At 43.9% G+C, this 15754-nt stretch overlaps 1 protein-coding gene across 3 annotated transcripts in view; it reads right to left on the reverse strand.

Moving 5' to 3' along the window:
* Positions 1–491: 491 nt before the first annotated feature.
* Positions 492–15754, reverse strand: part of LOC137374911 (protein FAM131A-like) — a 66746-nt gene continuing 51483 nt past the window's right edge. For all 3 annotated transcript variants that reach the window (XM_068041496.1, XM_068041495.1, XM_068041494.1), the window contains 2 exons: positions 5604–5732; positions 492–3047 (listed from right to left, as the gene is read on the reverse strand). In XM_068041496.1, the coding sequence (XP_067897597.1) occupies positions 2545–3047; positions 5604–5732 (632 nt within the window). In that variant the 3' untranslated portion in view covers positions 492–2544. The remainder of the gene's footprint in view (positions 3048–5603; positions 5733–15754) is intronic.

Below are 15754 nucleotides of genomic sequence, written 5' to 3' on the forward strand. Positions count from 1 at the left end.
AGAACAAATATGCATTCACCAAAACTTTGTGTATGTACATTCCATGCTTGACATGTAGATTTTGTTTATCGATCTTTTTGTTCCAATTTTTTCTGCTCCTTTTTGAAACTGAACCATTGCTATGAATAAAAGGAAACAAATCTCAGAGGTTAGCATTAACTTTTAATATTTCATGTTCCTGTGGAATTATTTCCACAACTTTATTTATTGATACTTTTTCACAGGAAGAGGAAATATTCTCACTAAACTTTACTGTTTCCAAGGCACCATTACTACTATTAGCGCAAAGAAGTTCCATGTTTAAAGAATGTTTGCTTTTAATGATAGATATAAGTGGAAAGTTCAGGAAGCTCTATATCTATCAAAGGTTGAAAGAACTATAAAGAAAAGTCCACAAGCTGTTTGAAGCAAACAAAGGAATATTACTGATAGTTTATTTGGAATTCTTAATTGTTGCTATAACAAAGAAAATGATAGACAAAAGAAGACACAAGTTATCCTAAAGAACAGTACCACATACTACATTTACAATATTACAAAATAAATGAGTGCAAGTTGATTTCATAGGAACATTCACAGTGGCATTTCCATTGAACTGGGAATTTTTAAAACCTTTCGTGTTACCAAAATTTTTGCACAACTTGTACTGGAGAGATCTGCAATCTATGCTACTCCCTGTGTGGAAAATAATTTGGAGTGCTTTACTCAGCAAGGTTTCTTAAAACCATAGTTGTAGCAAAATAGCCCTGCGCTTAATCAAACAGAAAGACAATCCACTTTCACTCTACAATTCTGTTAGCAAATAGAAGTATAACAAAGACTAGAAATTACTTAGTTGTAGATTCAGGTACATCCAAAACAAACAGGCGATATGATCAAATGACTACAGCCAAAGTGTGATGGATCATGCAGGTTTTCCAATTATGGGGCTCAATATCCTGATTTTGGTCTGTAACAATTGTTACTCAGTTTGTATATGCTTTATTAGGAGAAAAACGTACTCTTTACCTCTCCCGAAATGCTGTTCCAGCAGAACCAATCAGCCACTCCAGTATTTTGGGGACGATGGTGAGGGTGAGGTGGGTGGGAGGGCACTAAATATTTATGCTGTTTAATCGGAGGCTACTTCAAGCCCCAAAACATTTTAGTAGGCATTCAAGTTAGATTATCTTTCTTGGGAAAATTAAGAACATTTACAAACCATATCCAGCATCAAACAACAAGTAAAAAGCCAGTCCCAGTCAAACAAGACTGTTGCTTATGAGGTGCAAATTCATAGTTGTGGGCAATCTGAAGCAAACGAGCTGCTGATAATTTTTCAGTAAAACAGCCACTGCCAAAAAACATTCCATGGTGGAATTTTCTTTCCACCGCCAGTCCATTATCATGCCCAGAAGGCAGCAAAAACACAAAAAGGAAGCCGTAGGCAGAGAACTGTCATCAACTAAAATCTTCCTCGTGTGGGTGCACAATCTGAAGTGCCAAGCTAGAAAATAACAAGAGCCCTGGACACTGTAATAGTGTAGCTTTCTGAATAGAATTTGAAAGAAAAAGATTGCACCATGTACTGTAATCATTAAATTGTCTAATGAGGTTGTCAAATCAATGCACTTCCAGACATAATTTATTTTTGATTTTTCTGGGCTTTAGAAATTTATCTTTTGAATGTGCCTCATCAATCCGTTTTTCAAGCACTCAAACGTGGTTTTCATTTGAGTGGGTGGGTTCCTGTATTATTTTAAGTAGATGTTTGTTAAAACACTTGCAGTTTAAACAGTATGACAATGAAAGTCAGAAATACCACAGTATTCTTTTGTTGTAGACTATATCACACAGTGATAACAAAGAAATATCCTACAGCAACAGCACTGAAGCCCCGTGCAATCCAATTTACAGCAATACCTCACAAGATGCAGACACAAATACAAAAATATAAAATTTGAACCATAATGCACTTTTCCTTTACTGCATCAGTGGAAACTATTTTATCCAAAATTAGAGGATCCGACTGTGGGAATTTAAAAGATTTAGACACTTGCATGTTTTTCATCAGACCATTGAAAATTAATTATTCATCAGACTATAATATGTTTAATGGTATAAAACTAGTAGGTTAAAAGCAAATATCTCTTATGTGAAATATTTTTAAAAAGACATAATTTGTCTGTTTTTAAGAACATTCCAGCAGCTGCTTAATCTTGTACGAAGAATATAATTTGGCCATTTTAGCACAAGACATAGCCATGCCATTGTGACTGGAGAGTGCTTTCCAGCATGAAAAATAACATAGCATGTAATTTAAAGATCAGTACGAAAGATTCTCAAAGCTTGAGCTACATACCGTGCTAAGAACATTTCAGCAAACAGTTCCTTTCGACACTTCGTAGCATGCAAACCTGTGAAGTGCTTGAACCTTTGCATCAAACCTCAGGCAATTATTCGTGCAAAGGTTTTTTTTTAGTCTTTTACAAAATACAGACCGATTGTTTGGACGCCTCAAGACCAGTATCAAAGGGGGTAAATGCATGCCAGAGTCACAAGGATTCATTGAACTTCAGCATCATCCTCATCCAGAGATACCACACCTGAGGAAGCAACGTCTGATACTTTTCTACGTCCCTCATACTTGCCATCCTCCTTCTTAGAAATTATGGTTTTGTAATCTTGGCATGACAAATCATCTTCTTCCGGAGTAAAACAAGATTCAGCATAAGACACAGAGTAAGAAGAGTCCTCGCAGATAAGGTTCCTAAAGGCACATTCAGTGTTGCTGTTCGGCTGCAGCTGAGAGATCATATCCCCATGACCAGTCATTGCACCAATCTGACCAAACAGTTTTGCAGCTAAGTCGGTGGGAGACCCCAGCTCCATTTTAAGCAAAGGGTGGTCTTCCAGACTGCACAGACTTGAACAAAGGGTCTCTGGCGAGACAGTTTGGGAGGAATCACTTTCCTGCTCACACGATGCCTGTCTCATTGCAAGTTTGCACAAATGGCTATGCAGCATTTCTCTTGAGTAATTCACTTGAGGGTACTGTCCTGCTGCATCTGAAACAATAAGATAATTGCAGCTCAGAAACACAGTGGTACTGTTATAATCTTGTTACAATAATATATTGATTATTGGCACTGTTTTGCGAAACGGAAAGTCCTTCAGAGCAGATAGAGATTCATTGCATTTATGTACAGCATTTGATAGTGTTCTAATGATAGTGGGAACACAATACATTTATTTAAAGCAGTTTCTATAACAAGCGATGTATTACTGAATTGGATTTGTATCCTTCCCCATCAAAGCTGTTCACCCCAAGGAGCCTCACTACCTGAAGGACAAAATATGGAGTGCCACCCATCCTTGCTCTATTGTTAGATAGGGCACTTCTCTGAGGTGTAACAGATAAAATTACAGATTTTTTCAGCTTCACAAGGTATCCCTGGAGACATTCCCCATGTGGACTACATGGACTAAGGACTAAAGACTGATGAAGACTATAAGTAATAAACAGTGGCGCAGTGGTTAGCACCGCGGCCTCACAGCTCCAGCGACCCGGGTTCAATTCTGGGTACTGCCTGTGTGGAGTTTGCAAGTTCTCCCTGTGTCTGCGTGGGTTTTCTCCGGGTGCTCCGGTTTCCTCCCACAGCCAAAAGACTTGCAGGTTGATAGGTAAATTGGCCATTATAAATTGCCCCTAGTATAGGCAGGTGGTAGGGGAATATAGGGACAGGTAAGGATGTGGTAGGAATATGGGATTAGTGTAGGATTAGTATAAATGGGTGGTTAATGGTCGGCACAGACTCGGTGGGCCGAAGGGCCTGTTTCAGTGCTGTATCTCTAAATCAAATAAAAAATCAAAAATTCGTTAGCCTGTCACGGCAATCATAAAAAACCTCAGACTCATTTTTTGTAAAGACTTTGATTCCTTTCTGACTATGAACAAAGAAAGATAAACCAGAGGGAGAGAAAGATCTATGGGGCTGGTCCCAATCTCCTGCTGTTACTTTGGCGGGAGATCAGCAGAAACACTGGAGAAATGTTGCAAACTGGGAAACTTCTGCAGAAATTCAGAGCTAGAAGCACAGGCAGTTACTTAGGTTGTTAAAGAGAAAGCTACAAGGGCTTTCACTGACACTTAAAGGTTAGAGATGCTGGAACAGAGTTAAAAGTCATTTTCTTAAGTCACATCAAATGACCCAGTGATGTGGGGAAGCATGCTTTTTATTTTGTATTGTAGTACAAAGATAAGCTATACTGATTGAATTATGTGAGTATAAGCATAATTGCTGCTCCTATAAAAGTAATGCACCTGGACTGCTTATGGGGGCAACTGACACCACGGAACCAAAGAAGGTATCTATGGAAATTGTAACAGGGCCATTTACATTTTAAGTGGAACTTACAATGCGCGTAACAATTTTTATTTATTTTTATTTAGAGATACAGCACTGAAACAGGCCCTTCGGCCCACCGAGTCTGTGCTGACCAACAGCCACCCATTTATACTAACCCTGCAGTAATCCCATAATCCCTACCACCTACCTACACTAGGGGCAATTTACAATGGCCAATTTACCTATCAACCTGCAAGTCTTTGGCTGTGGGATGAAACCGGAGCACCCGGCGAAAACCCACACGGTCACAGGGAGAACTTGCAAACTCCGCCCAGGCAGTACCCAGAATCGAACTCAAGTCCCTGGAGCTGTGAGGCTGCAGTGCTAACCACTGCAATGCTGGATGTCGAGGACATCTATCAGTTTCTGACCTCAAGCATTGCTATGGGCAGTGCTGGAGTGATTTAAAATTATGCTTTTCCCTCATTTACATAAAGGTCCCAATCACTTTTGATGGGAAATCAGACAGACTTAAAAATGATGGGGAGGCAACGCATCCGATCCTCAACTCATTTACCACTCCAGTTCTGCTGAAAAGAGATGCAGCAGTGATGATACAACTCGCTGCAAGTGCCCAGGTTAAAGTAGGGATAACTGATCAGGGTCCTGCTCCTGATATTAGAAAGTGATTGTCTACTGGAGGTGCTTGTGTCTGGACATCAGGTCAGTACAAGAATGATCTTGGCTATGAAGTCTACCAGTTAGGTAGCCTACTTATAATCATTGTCAAGGATCATACAGGAATAACAGCCATCTGTGCAAGATACAGTTACAACCAGTCATGGAACCATAGCCCATTGGGATAGGACAGTGGAGAAATGTTGGAGAAAGATTAAAAAATAAGTTTGTGATGCCTAGCAAAGATACTAAAATAGCAATAACAATGAATGTTCCTTGAAGAGTTTCAGAATGGAGATGATATGGCAGAAAAAAGAACAAAACAAACAGAGGGAACAAGAAACATTAGTCATTAAGGTATAGATGCTGTTACTCATAAACCTCCTCTGAATTCTAATAATAGTACAATTGCTTCTGCTGCATTCATACTTGAATGGACATAAGGGAATAAACATAAGGAGAACCAAGAAAACAGGAAAAATACGAAGAGCAGAATACTTCCTTAGCAACAACTCCACAATTTTTGTATAGACGCAGAATTGTGATAAACAGTACAATGATATCAGAACAAAAGTGCTTGGAAAGGGTCACCATTACCAGCTGGCAGTGTGCTGTCACTAGTTGATACAAAATCTTCATCATATGAGTCATCATTTGAATCATCGCCATCGACAGATGACCATGCTTTAAGCTTAGCTTCTGCAATTTCAAATTGCTCTGCCACACCTGAAATACAAATACTTTATTTAAAATCATTGTGTGACAGAGATTAGTAAATCAATATAGAACAAAAAAGCTTGTGTGCGCTACCTAATCAAAAAGTTCAGACAATCTGGAAAACTGTACAATATTCATCATTTGAACTTTAACTCATTCCTCAATATTATTAGAACACCTGTATATAGAGGGGACCATTTGAAATAGTCATATTTTTGTTAGTATCTCACTGGCAATGTGTCATCAGAGATCTGTTGTAACTTGGCTACAAAAGCTCCAAGTACAGTTATTAAGAGGTATTTTGTCAACTGAAAGCCTACAGTAAGTGTTATGGATACAAATAACATCACAGTAGTGTGATAAGGCAAGTATCTCTACTCCCAATTGTAATCCATTTGCATTATGCAGTCAAGTGTATTTACATATCCTTATTTGTAGAATATATACTGGAGTGAATTTGACACTGAAGTTACAGCTGTGTGAATTTCAGGTTTTTTTTTAGTTTTCAACTAGTTTGGGGCTGGGTCAGCTTTTTCTAAGCTGTTAGTACATTGGCATGTATGTGAAAAGTATTATAAACGCTACTTCCATAATATCATTCATCTGCCATAGATTAAAGTCTATGCCAAGTGCGATTTATAATCCAGTAATTACAGCACATAACTATTTAGAATTTGTAGCACAACTAAACTTAATGGGTCCGGTTTTAATAGTTGTCTAAATTGATGGTTTGGAATGCATAACAGATTTGCACCTTATTAAATCTATGTCAGAATTTTTGAGCTTGTATAATTACTTCCCAAAGTAGCTTGAACGCCTACGCCATCATTTCCTGAATGGCAATAATGTAGCATAAAAATAATTGGCAGTGAGGATATCACCCATGGCACGCGAACTAGAACAGAAAATGGCACTCAGTCTGGCAAATATAATCCTCAATATACAAAGCACTAAAACTCTGAATCGGTTCTGAATTGTTTGATGCATTTATATCTGTTAAAAAATAGAAAGCTCATATAGATATTTACTTTTAAAACTCTCTTAAAAATTAAGCAGATAATTAAAAATTTATCATGCCAGATTAATATTTAAGAAGAAAAGGAGAAAGTATCGCTACGATGAGACTATATCTACTGGAGCCAAAAAGACTAAAAGAAGATCTAACAGAGGTTCACCCTCACCTCCACATCTGTTGCCTTTGTCCCCAGTAAAACCCTTACTTTCTCCCATTCTGGTCATTCCCCCTAGTATGGCCCCCATTTTCACTCCTTCAATTCTGAAAGGTGCATATTTGGTTTAGCCATCCATAACCAGATCTGGCTAGAACACATCAAGAGGAGAAAGTGAGTTTTATGGGGCTTTACATTAAGAGCTCGTTGATTGAATCCAAAAATATGTTCTAATATAAAATGTAATTCATTGGCATTAATTGCAATATGTTCATAAAGATACAGAGATTATGAATAAGATATTCAGTCACTGCAAAGAAAGAATAATTGGCATTTAGGCATTCCTCTAAACTGTAGCTAGGCACGATCTGCCATCTTCACTGCTTAATAATGGTTTCACAGAAGTCTTCCCAATAAACTTGATTTCTGCTTTGCAGCACCAAATAGAATTAGTAAGAAAACCTAATGTTGAGTATTGCTTTATAGACTGTCTTTAAAATACAAGAGAGTAACCTATTAACTAGGCCACTAAATTTATTGCACAAGAAGAAACAGAATTCTATTCGTGATGGTGCAATAAAACAAATTAGACCACAGTACATAGCACAAAAGTAATTTATTGTGAGATAGAATATGTTGGTTCTATCATCTCCCTAATGGTGGTAAGGGTTTTGCACTCAAGCATTCTAAAAATCTGTTTCATTTATTTTGCCTTAACAATGTAAGGTAGACCACTACTCAGTTATAAGCTGTGCTACCATTTGACATGACAGGCTGGAAAAAAAAATTTGAATATTTTTTCTTCTTCCCTCCTGAAGGTGCTGATGTCTGCTGGGATCAGTTCCCACCAAAACCATGAAAACTCTCAATGAACCAAATATTTTTATGTGTTAAATAGACAGTGAGGGCTGGATTTTACGTCAGGCGGACAGGAGCTGGCCACCGACTGAATAGTCGGTGGCAAGCCCGCTTCCGCCCAGCCCGGGGATCCGTCCCGCATTTTACGGGTCCCCGGGCTTTAACTGCTGCAAGGCGGGGCTTCCACCCGCTTGAGGAAGTCCCGCCTCATTGAGCTGCCGGCTAATCATCGGGCTGGCAGCTCTTAGTCCCAGCCGCGCCACCGGGAGCGGTCGCCACTGCTGGGACTGCAGCCCAGCCAAGGACATGGAGCCAGGATGACAGGTAAGTTTGGTTTGCCTCGCCGGTGTAATCGGTTGCGTCCTGGCAAGGCAAGGGTGGTCGTGTGGGGGAAGGTGGGGGGGGGGGTGGCGACTTGGGTCCTGGGGGTGGTTGGGGAAGCAGGGGTGACCCTCAATCTGGCAGCCTGTGCCTGTTTGTCAGGGCTCACCCCTGGTGCGCTGAGAGGCCACCAGCTTTCACTGGGTGGCCTTTCACACCCCCCAGACGCCCGCTTGCCATGGGTAAAATCCCCATGGGGGCAGGCGAAGGCCCTTAAGTGGATATTAAGTGGCCAGTTGAGGGCCTTGATTGGCCTGGGGCGGGCAGCCCGTTTCTTGCACCCCTCCCCACCCCCAACCCACGTAAAGTGAGGCGGAGGCAGGAACGGGTCGGGAAGGCCTCCTGGAGCCTCTTGCTCAATTTCACGCCATCCCCCCGCCACCATCCGGCTTGCTGGGGTGGTGTAAAATTCCAGCCTGAGTGTCAGCAATCTGCACAGCCATTGAAAATAATACGCTCAAGCCTGATCTTGTCCTCATCGGATGCTCATATACCTACACTTTCTAGCAGGAGTTACTGGATAGTGAAGACAAACAAGAACTTTGGTCGATTTACTCACCCCTGCCTAACACTAAGACCAATTATATCACCTCCAACTGCAGCCCTGGATGAAATCAGATGACTTAGCACAGATTAGCTATTTAGTCTTTATGATTTAGTGCAAAACCTGGGCCATTATTGGAATTGTTTACTTTTATTAGGGTCAGGAAGAGAAGTTGGTGGTCAGTAGTTTAGTGGGATATGCAGTCAAATTTGTAGGAAATGGGTCTCATGTATAAGGTGAGCTTGGAGAGGGCTTTGATATAACAGTATCTCACTGAGAGACTCGGCATTGAAATATGTGTAGGAGCAGAAACCTGATTGGAGGGATTCAAACATGGAGTTGTGGGAAAGATAGGCATGGATTTGGCAGGTGGCAATTCATTCAAGGACTCTGGAGCAGAGAAGGAGATTGAAAATGGAATGGCACTCTGCAAGAAGAGAGCAGTCGGGGTGGTGTTGTTATTGAGTACATGACAATGGTGCTTTTGAAAGGGAAGGTAACAGTACCTCAGGAAAGGGAACCATTTTCAATGTCAGCTTGCATAGGGGCTGTTGGAATGCTTTCCTAATCTATTTTCTTTTGTTATTTTAAGTAGCGCCCATCATTATTAAAGTATAAATCAGACAACATGCACGGTTAAACGTGGAAATCAGGAAGTTGCTATCTAAGTTGCCCTGCTCCCCAAAGCTTCGATAGAACAGTATCTCACCGAGAGACTCAGCATTGTGAGTATAACTTCTGTACTTGCATATTATATATCCACCAAGCTCTCCAGAAAAAGTTAGGGCTTGTCCATGCCGGATTTAAGTACATTTTTACCGGAGTGGTAACTCTTAATTACTGTCAAACAACCTCTCTGGCAATGTTCTGTCTCAGCTGCATGGATGCATGGCCGCACAGCAATCCAGAACTTTAGCATCCAGGGGACAAACTGTCTGCGCACCAGAAGTGGTCCCTTTAAGGAGTGTGCATGTGCCACCATGCGGCAATCTTAAAAGGAAAAGCAACAAATCGGCTGCGCACAGCGAAGGGAAATGAGAAGGAACGTTGTTCTCTGGCAAGAAAAAAAACATTTACAAGTGTAGGCCGGAATTTTACGCCACCCCAACAAGCTGGATGGTGGCGGAGTGGGGTGGGTGGCGTAAAATGGAGCAGGAGGCTTTCCCCACCTGCTCTCGCCTTCACCCCCTTTTACGGCCTTAATGGCCAGTTAAGGGCCTTCGCCCACCTCCATGCAGATTTTACACGTGGCAGGCGGGCATCCTAGAGCTGGGAAAAGCCATCTGTGAAAACCAGGCGACTGCGATTGTCCCGGGGTGGGGAGCCCTGCTCATCGGGCACAAGGTGCCCGATGGAGGGTCGCCCCACTACCCCAACCACCCCCAGCACCCAACACACACCCCTTCCCCCCAAGCGACCATCCTTGCCTCACTGGGGCCCGACAGATTACCCCTGGCGCAGCAACCAAAACCTACCTATCAAAGGTTATTGCAGAAAATAAAAGCTCGTGGTGCAGGGGTAACATATTGGCATGAATAGAAGATTGGTTAGATAACAGGAAACAGAGAGTAGGCATAAATGGGTCATTTTCTGGTTGGCAAGATGCAACGAGTGGTGTGTCACAGGGATCTATGCTGGGGCCTCAACTTTTTACAATTTATATAAATGACTTAGATGAAGGGACCGAAGGGATGGTTGCTAAATTTGCTGATGACAAAAAGATAGGTAGGAAAGTAAGTCATAAGGAGGCTACAAAGGGATATAGATGGGTTAAGTGAGTGGGCAAAGACCTGGCAAATGAAGTACAATGTGGGAAACTATGAAATTGTCCACTTTGGCAGGAAGAATAAAAAAGAAGCATATTATCTAAATGGTGAGAGATTGCAGAGCTCTGAGATGCAGAGGGATCTGGGTGTCCTAGTGCATGAATCGAAAAAGCTTAGCCTGCAGGTACAGCACATAATTGGGAAAGCTAATAGAATGTTATCGTTTATTGCAAGGGGAATTGAATACAAAAGGGAGGTTATGCTTCAGCTATACAGCTATACAGTTGTGGGAGTCAGTTGCCAGCGTTCGCCAGAGCTAGCAGGCAGTCATTAAGACGGGGCTAAAGTGTGGCAAGTCGAAGAGACTTAGCAGTTGGCAGGAAAAAAGACAAAAGCGCAAGGGGAGAGCCAACTGTGTAACAGCCCCGACAATCAAATTTTTTCTGCAGCACCTGTGGAAGAGCCTGTCACTCTAGAATTGGCCTTTATAGCCACTCCAGGCGCTACTCCACAAATCACTGACCACCTCCAGGTGCTTACCCATTGTCTCCCGAGACAAGGAGGCCAAAGAGATACAGGGCATTGGTGAGACCACATCTGGAGTACTGTATACAGTATTGGTCTCCTTATTTAAGGAAGGATGTAAATGCGTTGGAGGCAGTACAGAGAAGGTTTACTGGACTAATACCTGGAATGGGAGGGCTGTCCTATGAGGAAAGATTGGACAGGTTAGGCTTGTATCTGCTGGAATTTAGAAGAGTAGGAGGTGACTTGATAGAAACAAAGAAGATCCTGAGGGGTCTTGACAGGGTGGATATGGAAAGGATGTTTCCCCTTGTGGGAGAATCTTGAACTAGGGGTCACTGTTTAAAAATAAGCGGTCGCCCATTTAAGACAGAGATGAGGAGAAATTTTTTCTCTCAGAGGGTTGTGAGTCTTTGGAATTCTCTTCTTCAAAAGACAGTGGAAGCAGAGTCTTTGAATATTTTTAAGGCAGAGGTAGATAAATTCTTGATAAGCAAGGGGGTGGAAGGTTATCGGGTAGGTGGAAATGTGGAGTAATCAGTTCGGCCATGAACTTATTGAATGGTGGAGCAGGCTCGAGGGGTCGAGAGTCCTTCTCCTGCTCCTAATTTGTGTGTTCGTATGTACCTGTCTTCCCGGCTCCATGTCTTTGGTTGGGCTGCAGTCCCAGCAGTGGCCACCACGGATTGGCCGGCAGCTCAATGAGCAGGACTTCCTCCCTCAAGCTAAAGGCCTGCTACCCGACCCGAGCCCGACGGGACCCGACGACATGTGTTGGGCTCAGGTCGGGTCGCTTTTCCGGGTCTGGCTTTTGGGCTCGGGTCAGGTCAGGTCGGGCCGGGTCTGGGTCGGACACACACTACTACCTTTTGCTCTGCTGGGAGGAAAAGGGAAGTTGAGTAAGCAAGCGTCAAAATTTGAAAAGCCTGCCTGAGCTAGGAGTCTGGGACATCAAGGAAGGAAACATGCATCCGGACTCCACAGACTCTGAGTCTGTGCAGTGAGTGAGTGAGTGTCTCTATGACGTCACCGCGTTCATGCTGCAGCTTCCTTCCATTCCATCCATCCAAAAGTGGTAAGTACAGTGAGCGCACTGTGGTTGGGTCGGGGTCGGGTCGGGGTCAGGGCCAGGGCCGGCACGGGTTGGGTCAGGCGTGGGAAAAAATGGAAGGATTCGGGCCGGCTCAGGCTCGGGTCCAATGTGGTTCTGTCGGGTTCGGGTCGGATTTTTTTTTCCAGACCCAAGCAGGCCTTTACCTCAAGCGGGTGGCAGTCCCGCCTCCGAACAATTAAAAGCCTGGGGACACGTAAAATGTGGGTTGGAACCCCAGGCGAGGCGGAAGCGGGTTTGCCACTGACTTTTCAGTGGGTGGACGGCTCCCGTCCGCCCAACGTGAAATCCCGGCCGTGCAGTCTGATTCTTTCCGATTTCAATTATCGTTGGATTCTCTCTTAATCCCATTTTTCTTTTTTCTGTTTATTTTGCTTTCTGTCCATGATTTGGCTTTGAATTCACTATTCAAACCAACATTTCCTGGTTTAGACTCTGCATGCCTCATTAGCCACTCTTCAATTTGATTGGTTAAGGAGATACATGTTGCTTTTCCTGTTCACACAGGTCCTAGATCCCCTGCAGAGGGTGCTTCATTAAAATTCACAGCAAGTTCCAGTGCAAAATTCCACAAAAAAATCTGTTGGTAAGTGTAACTGTAACGAATGGCTGGCACGGTACATTCACCACCGACAGCAAAATCCGTCTCATTCCTATTTAGGTTTGTGAACCTAATTTTCCCTCCTCTTCCTCCTTGAAGTCTCTTCAATTTTTGACACAACTGACAACACTATCCTGCTCCAACAATTGTCTGCCATTTCCAGAACAATGCCATAACTGGTTCCACTCTTACCTATCAAATTGAAGCCAAAGCATCTCTAGAAATTGCTTCTCTTCCTGCCCTACACCACTAGCTCTGCAGTCTCCCAAAGATTTGTGTTTGGTGCCAACCTCTTCCTCATCTACATGCTGCTGCTTGGCGACATCATCTGAAGACATGGGGTCAGCTTCCACAGGTACTCTGAAAGCACCCAGTTCTATCTCATTACCACCTCTCTCAACCCCTCCATTGTATATTTGCATTTTGACTGATGGTCCAACATCCAGACCTGGATGAGACACAACTTCCTGAAGTAAACATTATGAAGACATTGGCCGGACGTTTTAGCTCCCCCAAAGAGCGGGAAGGTGACGGACGGACGGACGGACGGGGGGGGGGGGGGGGGGGACATAAAATGAACTGGGAGGCTCGGGGGGGTTCCTCCTGACCTGCTCCCGCCTCCGCTGCTACTTTACACAGGGCGGCGGCGGCTAAAAATGGCCTGCCTGCCCCAGGCCAATCAAGGCCCTTAAGTGGCCAGTTAACGGCCACTTAAGGGCCTCCACCCGGTGCCATGGCGATTTTACCATTGACAAACAGGCGGCCCAGGCCCGAGAAAAGCCGCCTGACAAAAGTGGCGGCTTTCTGATGGCTGGAGGGGGGCCCTCATGATCAGGCATCCGGTGCCCGACAGAGGGCCGCCCCCAATGCCCCAACCACACCCAGCAGGCTCCTCCAACCCCCGTCCCCCCAATCGACCACCCTCTCCCAGTGGTGCTGCTGTGACTAAGAGCTGCCGGCCTGCTGTTTGGCCGGCAGTTCTATGAGGGGGCCTTCCTGCCTCAAGCGGGTAGAAGTCCCGCCTCAGAACAATTAAAGACTGGGGAACCGCAAAATGCGGGTTGGATCCCCAGGCCAGGTGGAAGCAGGGTCACCACTGACTTTTCAATTGGTGGACAGCTCCTGTCCGCCTAGGGAAAAATCCAGCCCATTATATTTTGTTCTCTCCTGCCCCCACAAACTTGCTTCCATTGCCATTAATTCCGTATCAGTCTGGACCACTGTCTGAATGAAACTGTTCGCAAACTCTGCATCCTATTTGACCCTGAGCATCTGGCCCTATATCCTGTCCATCACAAAAACAATCTACTTCCACCTCCATAAAATCATCCCTCTCTACCCCTGCACATCCCATATGCTGCTGTAATCCTCATTTCATGCTTTTTTAATTTATTTTTTCTTTTATTTAGAGATACAGCACTGAAACAGGCCCTTCGGCCCACCGAGTCTGTGCTAACCCTACAGTAATCCCATATTCCCCATCACCTACCTACACTAGGGCTAATTTACAATGGCCAATTTACCTATCAACCTGCAAGTTTTTGGCCATGGGAGGAAACCGGAGCACCCGGCGAAAACCCACACAGTCACAGGGAGAACTTGCAAACTCCACACAGGCAGTACCCAGAATCGAACCCGGGTCCCTGGAGCTGTGAGGCTGCGGTGCTAACCACTGCGCCCCTGTGCCGCTTTGTTACCTTTAGACTGTACTATTCCAAAGCTCTCCTGGCCAGTCTCCCATCTTCTACCCTTCATAAACTGGAGATCATCCAAAACTCTACTGCCCGTATCCTAACCCGCACCAAGTCCTGCTCATCCACCAGCCCTATGCTCATTGACCTAAGTAAGCTTTTGGTTCACCAAAACCTCAAATTTAAAATTCTCATTCTTGTATCCAAATCCCTGATGACCACACCACCCTTTTTAAATTACTCTGGTGCATTGTGAGTGTAACTTCTGGGTTTTTGGCATGCCAACATGACTGGCCTTCACTTGCATATATTTATATCAGCTCCCTGGGGTTTTGCCAGGTGGATCGTGCAGCCCTTACTAATGATCAGGAACTTGGGCACATCAGTTTGAGTAGAAAACAGGCAGATAAAGCTCCCAAGTCTGTAGCCAAGTATAAACTGTAATATTAATTCAATATCCCAGAATATCCAAAAACACCAAGGAATTTTGGTGCCAATTCATCAAAATCAGCTTTTCTCTTCCAGTCTCTAAATTGGATACTACCCAACATCAGCCTTAAATACAGTTTCTTACTTTGGAAGCCAGCAGTGGGATAGCATATAACAACTGGAGTCAATTCACAATTGTGTCCTTGAGTTGTTTCTTCGGACTAAGATTACTATTGGTCATATCAGTCTACTGCGTTATACACACTAATTTATGTGTAATGTACACCCTACACATATCAGGTTGCTTAATAGCTTATACCTCTTTGTATAGGCAGAACCAGCCTACTGTGTATAAAACACATTCATTTACAGGTTATAGACGGTGACAACTATCACCTTTGTAGCATGAATTCTGACTCCAAACAGTAATATTCTTATTGCACATCATGGGCTAAATTTAGTGATGCTGTTTGGAAAGGGAATGGAGGTTTGGTGGGGCCAGAGAATTGCATTGGACGAGTCCGCCCGGCAATCTGACGTTGCGACATTGGTTCCGCATTTAGTCAATGGCGGGAATGCACGAAGGCAGTGGCGCCACCCCAACGCAACGGGACAGCAATTTAAATTGTAGAAAAGTTAGTTTTAATATATGTGCATATAGTTTTAAGTGATTCCAAAGTGGGCTTGGAATTAAGTGGACGATAGGAAGCCCTCATGTACCTTCAGAACCCCGGCCATTGAAAGCTGACGGCACCAAGGCAAGGCCTCAGTGCCACGATAGGTAGGCAGCCATGACCAGCACGGCATAGGGGAACTGGGGAGAGTGGAGGCCATTGTCGGCCTGCAATGCTGTGTGCTCTGCATGGGTGAGCTGGGTCTTGAGTGGCAATACCAGGTGAGCTGGGTCTTGGGTGGCAACACCAGGTGAACTGGGTCTCGGGTGTTCTGCAAGGGGG

This window comes from Heterodontus francisci, chromosome 11 (assembly GCF_036365525.1).
Source record: "Heterodontus francisci isolate sHetFra1 chromosome 11, sHetFra1.hap1, whole genome shotgun sequence".
NCBI classification, from domain to species: Eukaryota; Metazoa; Chordata; class Chondrichthyes; order Heterodontiformes; family Heterodontidae; genus Heterodontus; species Heterodontus francisci.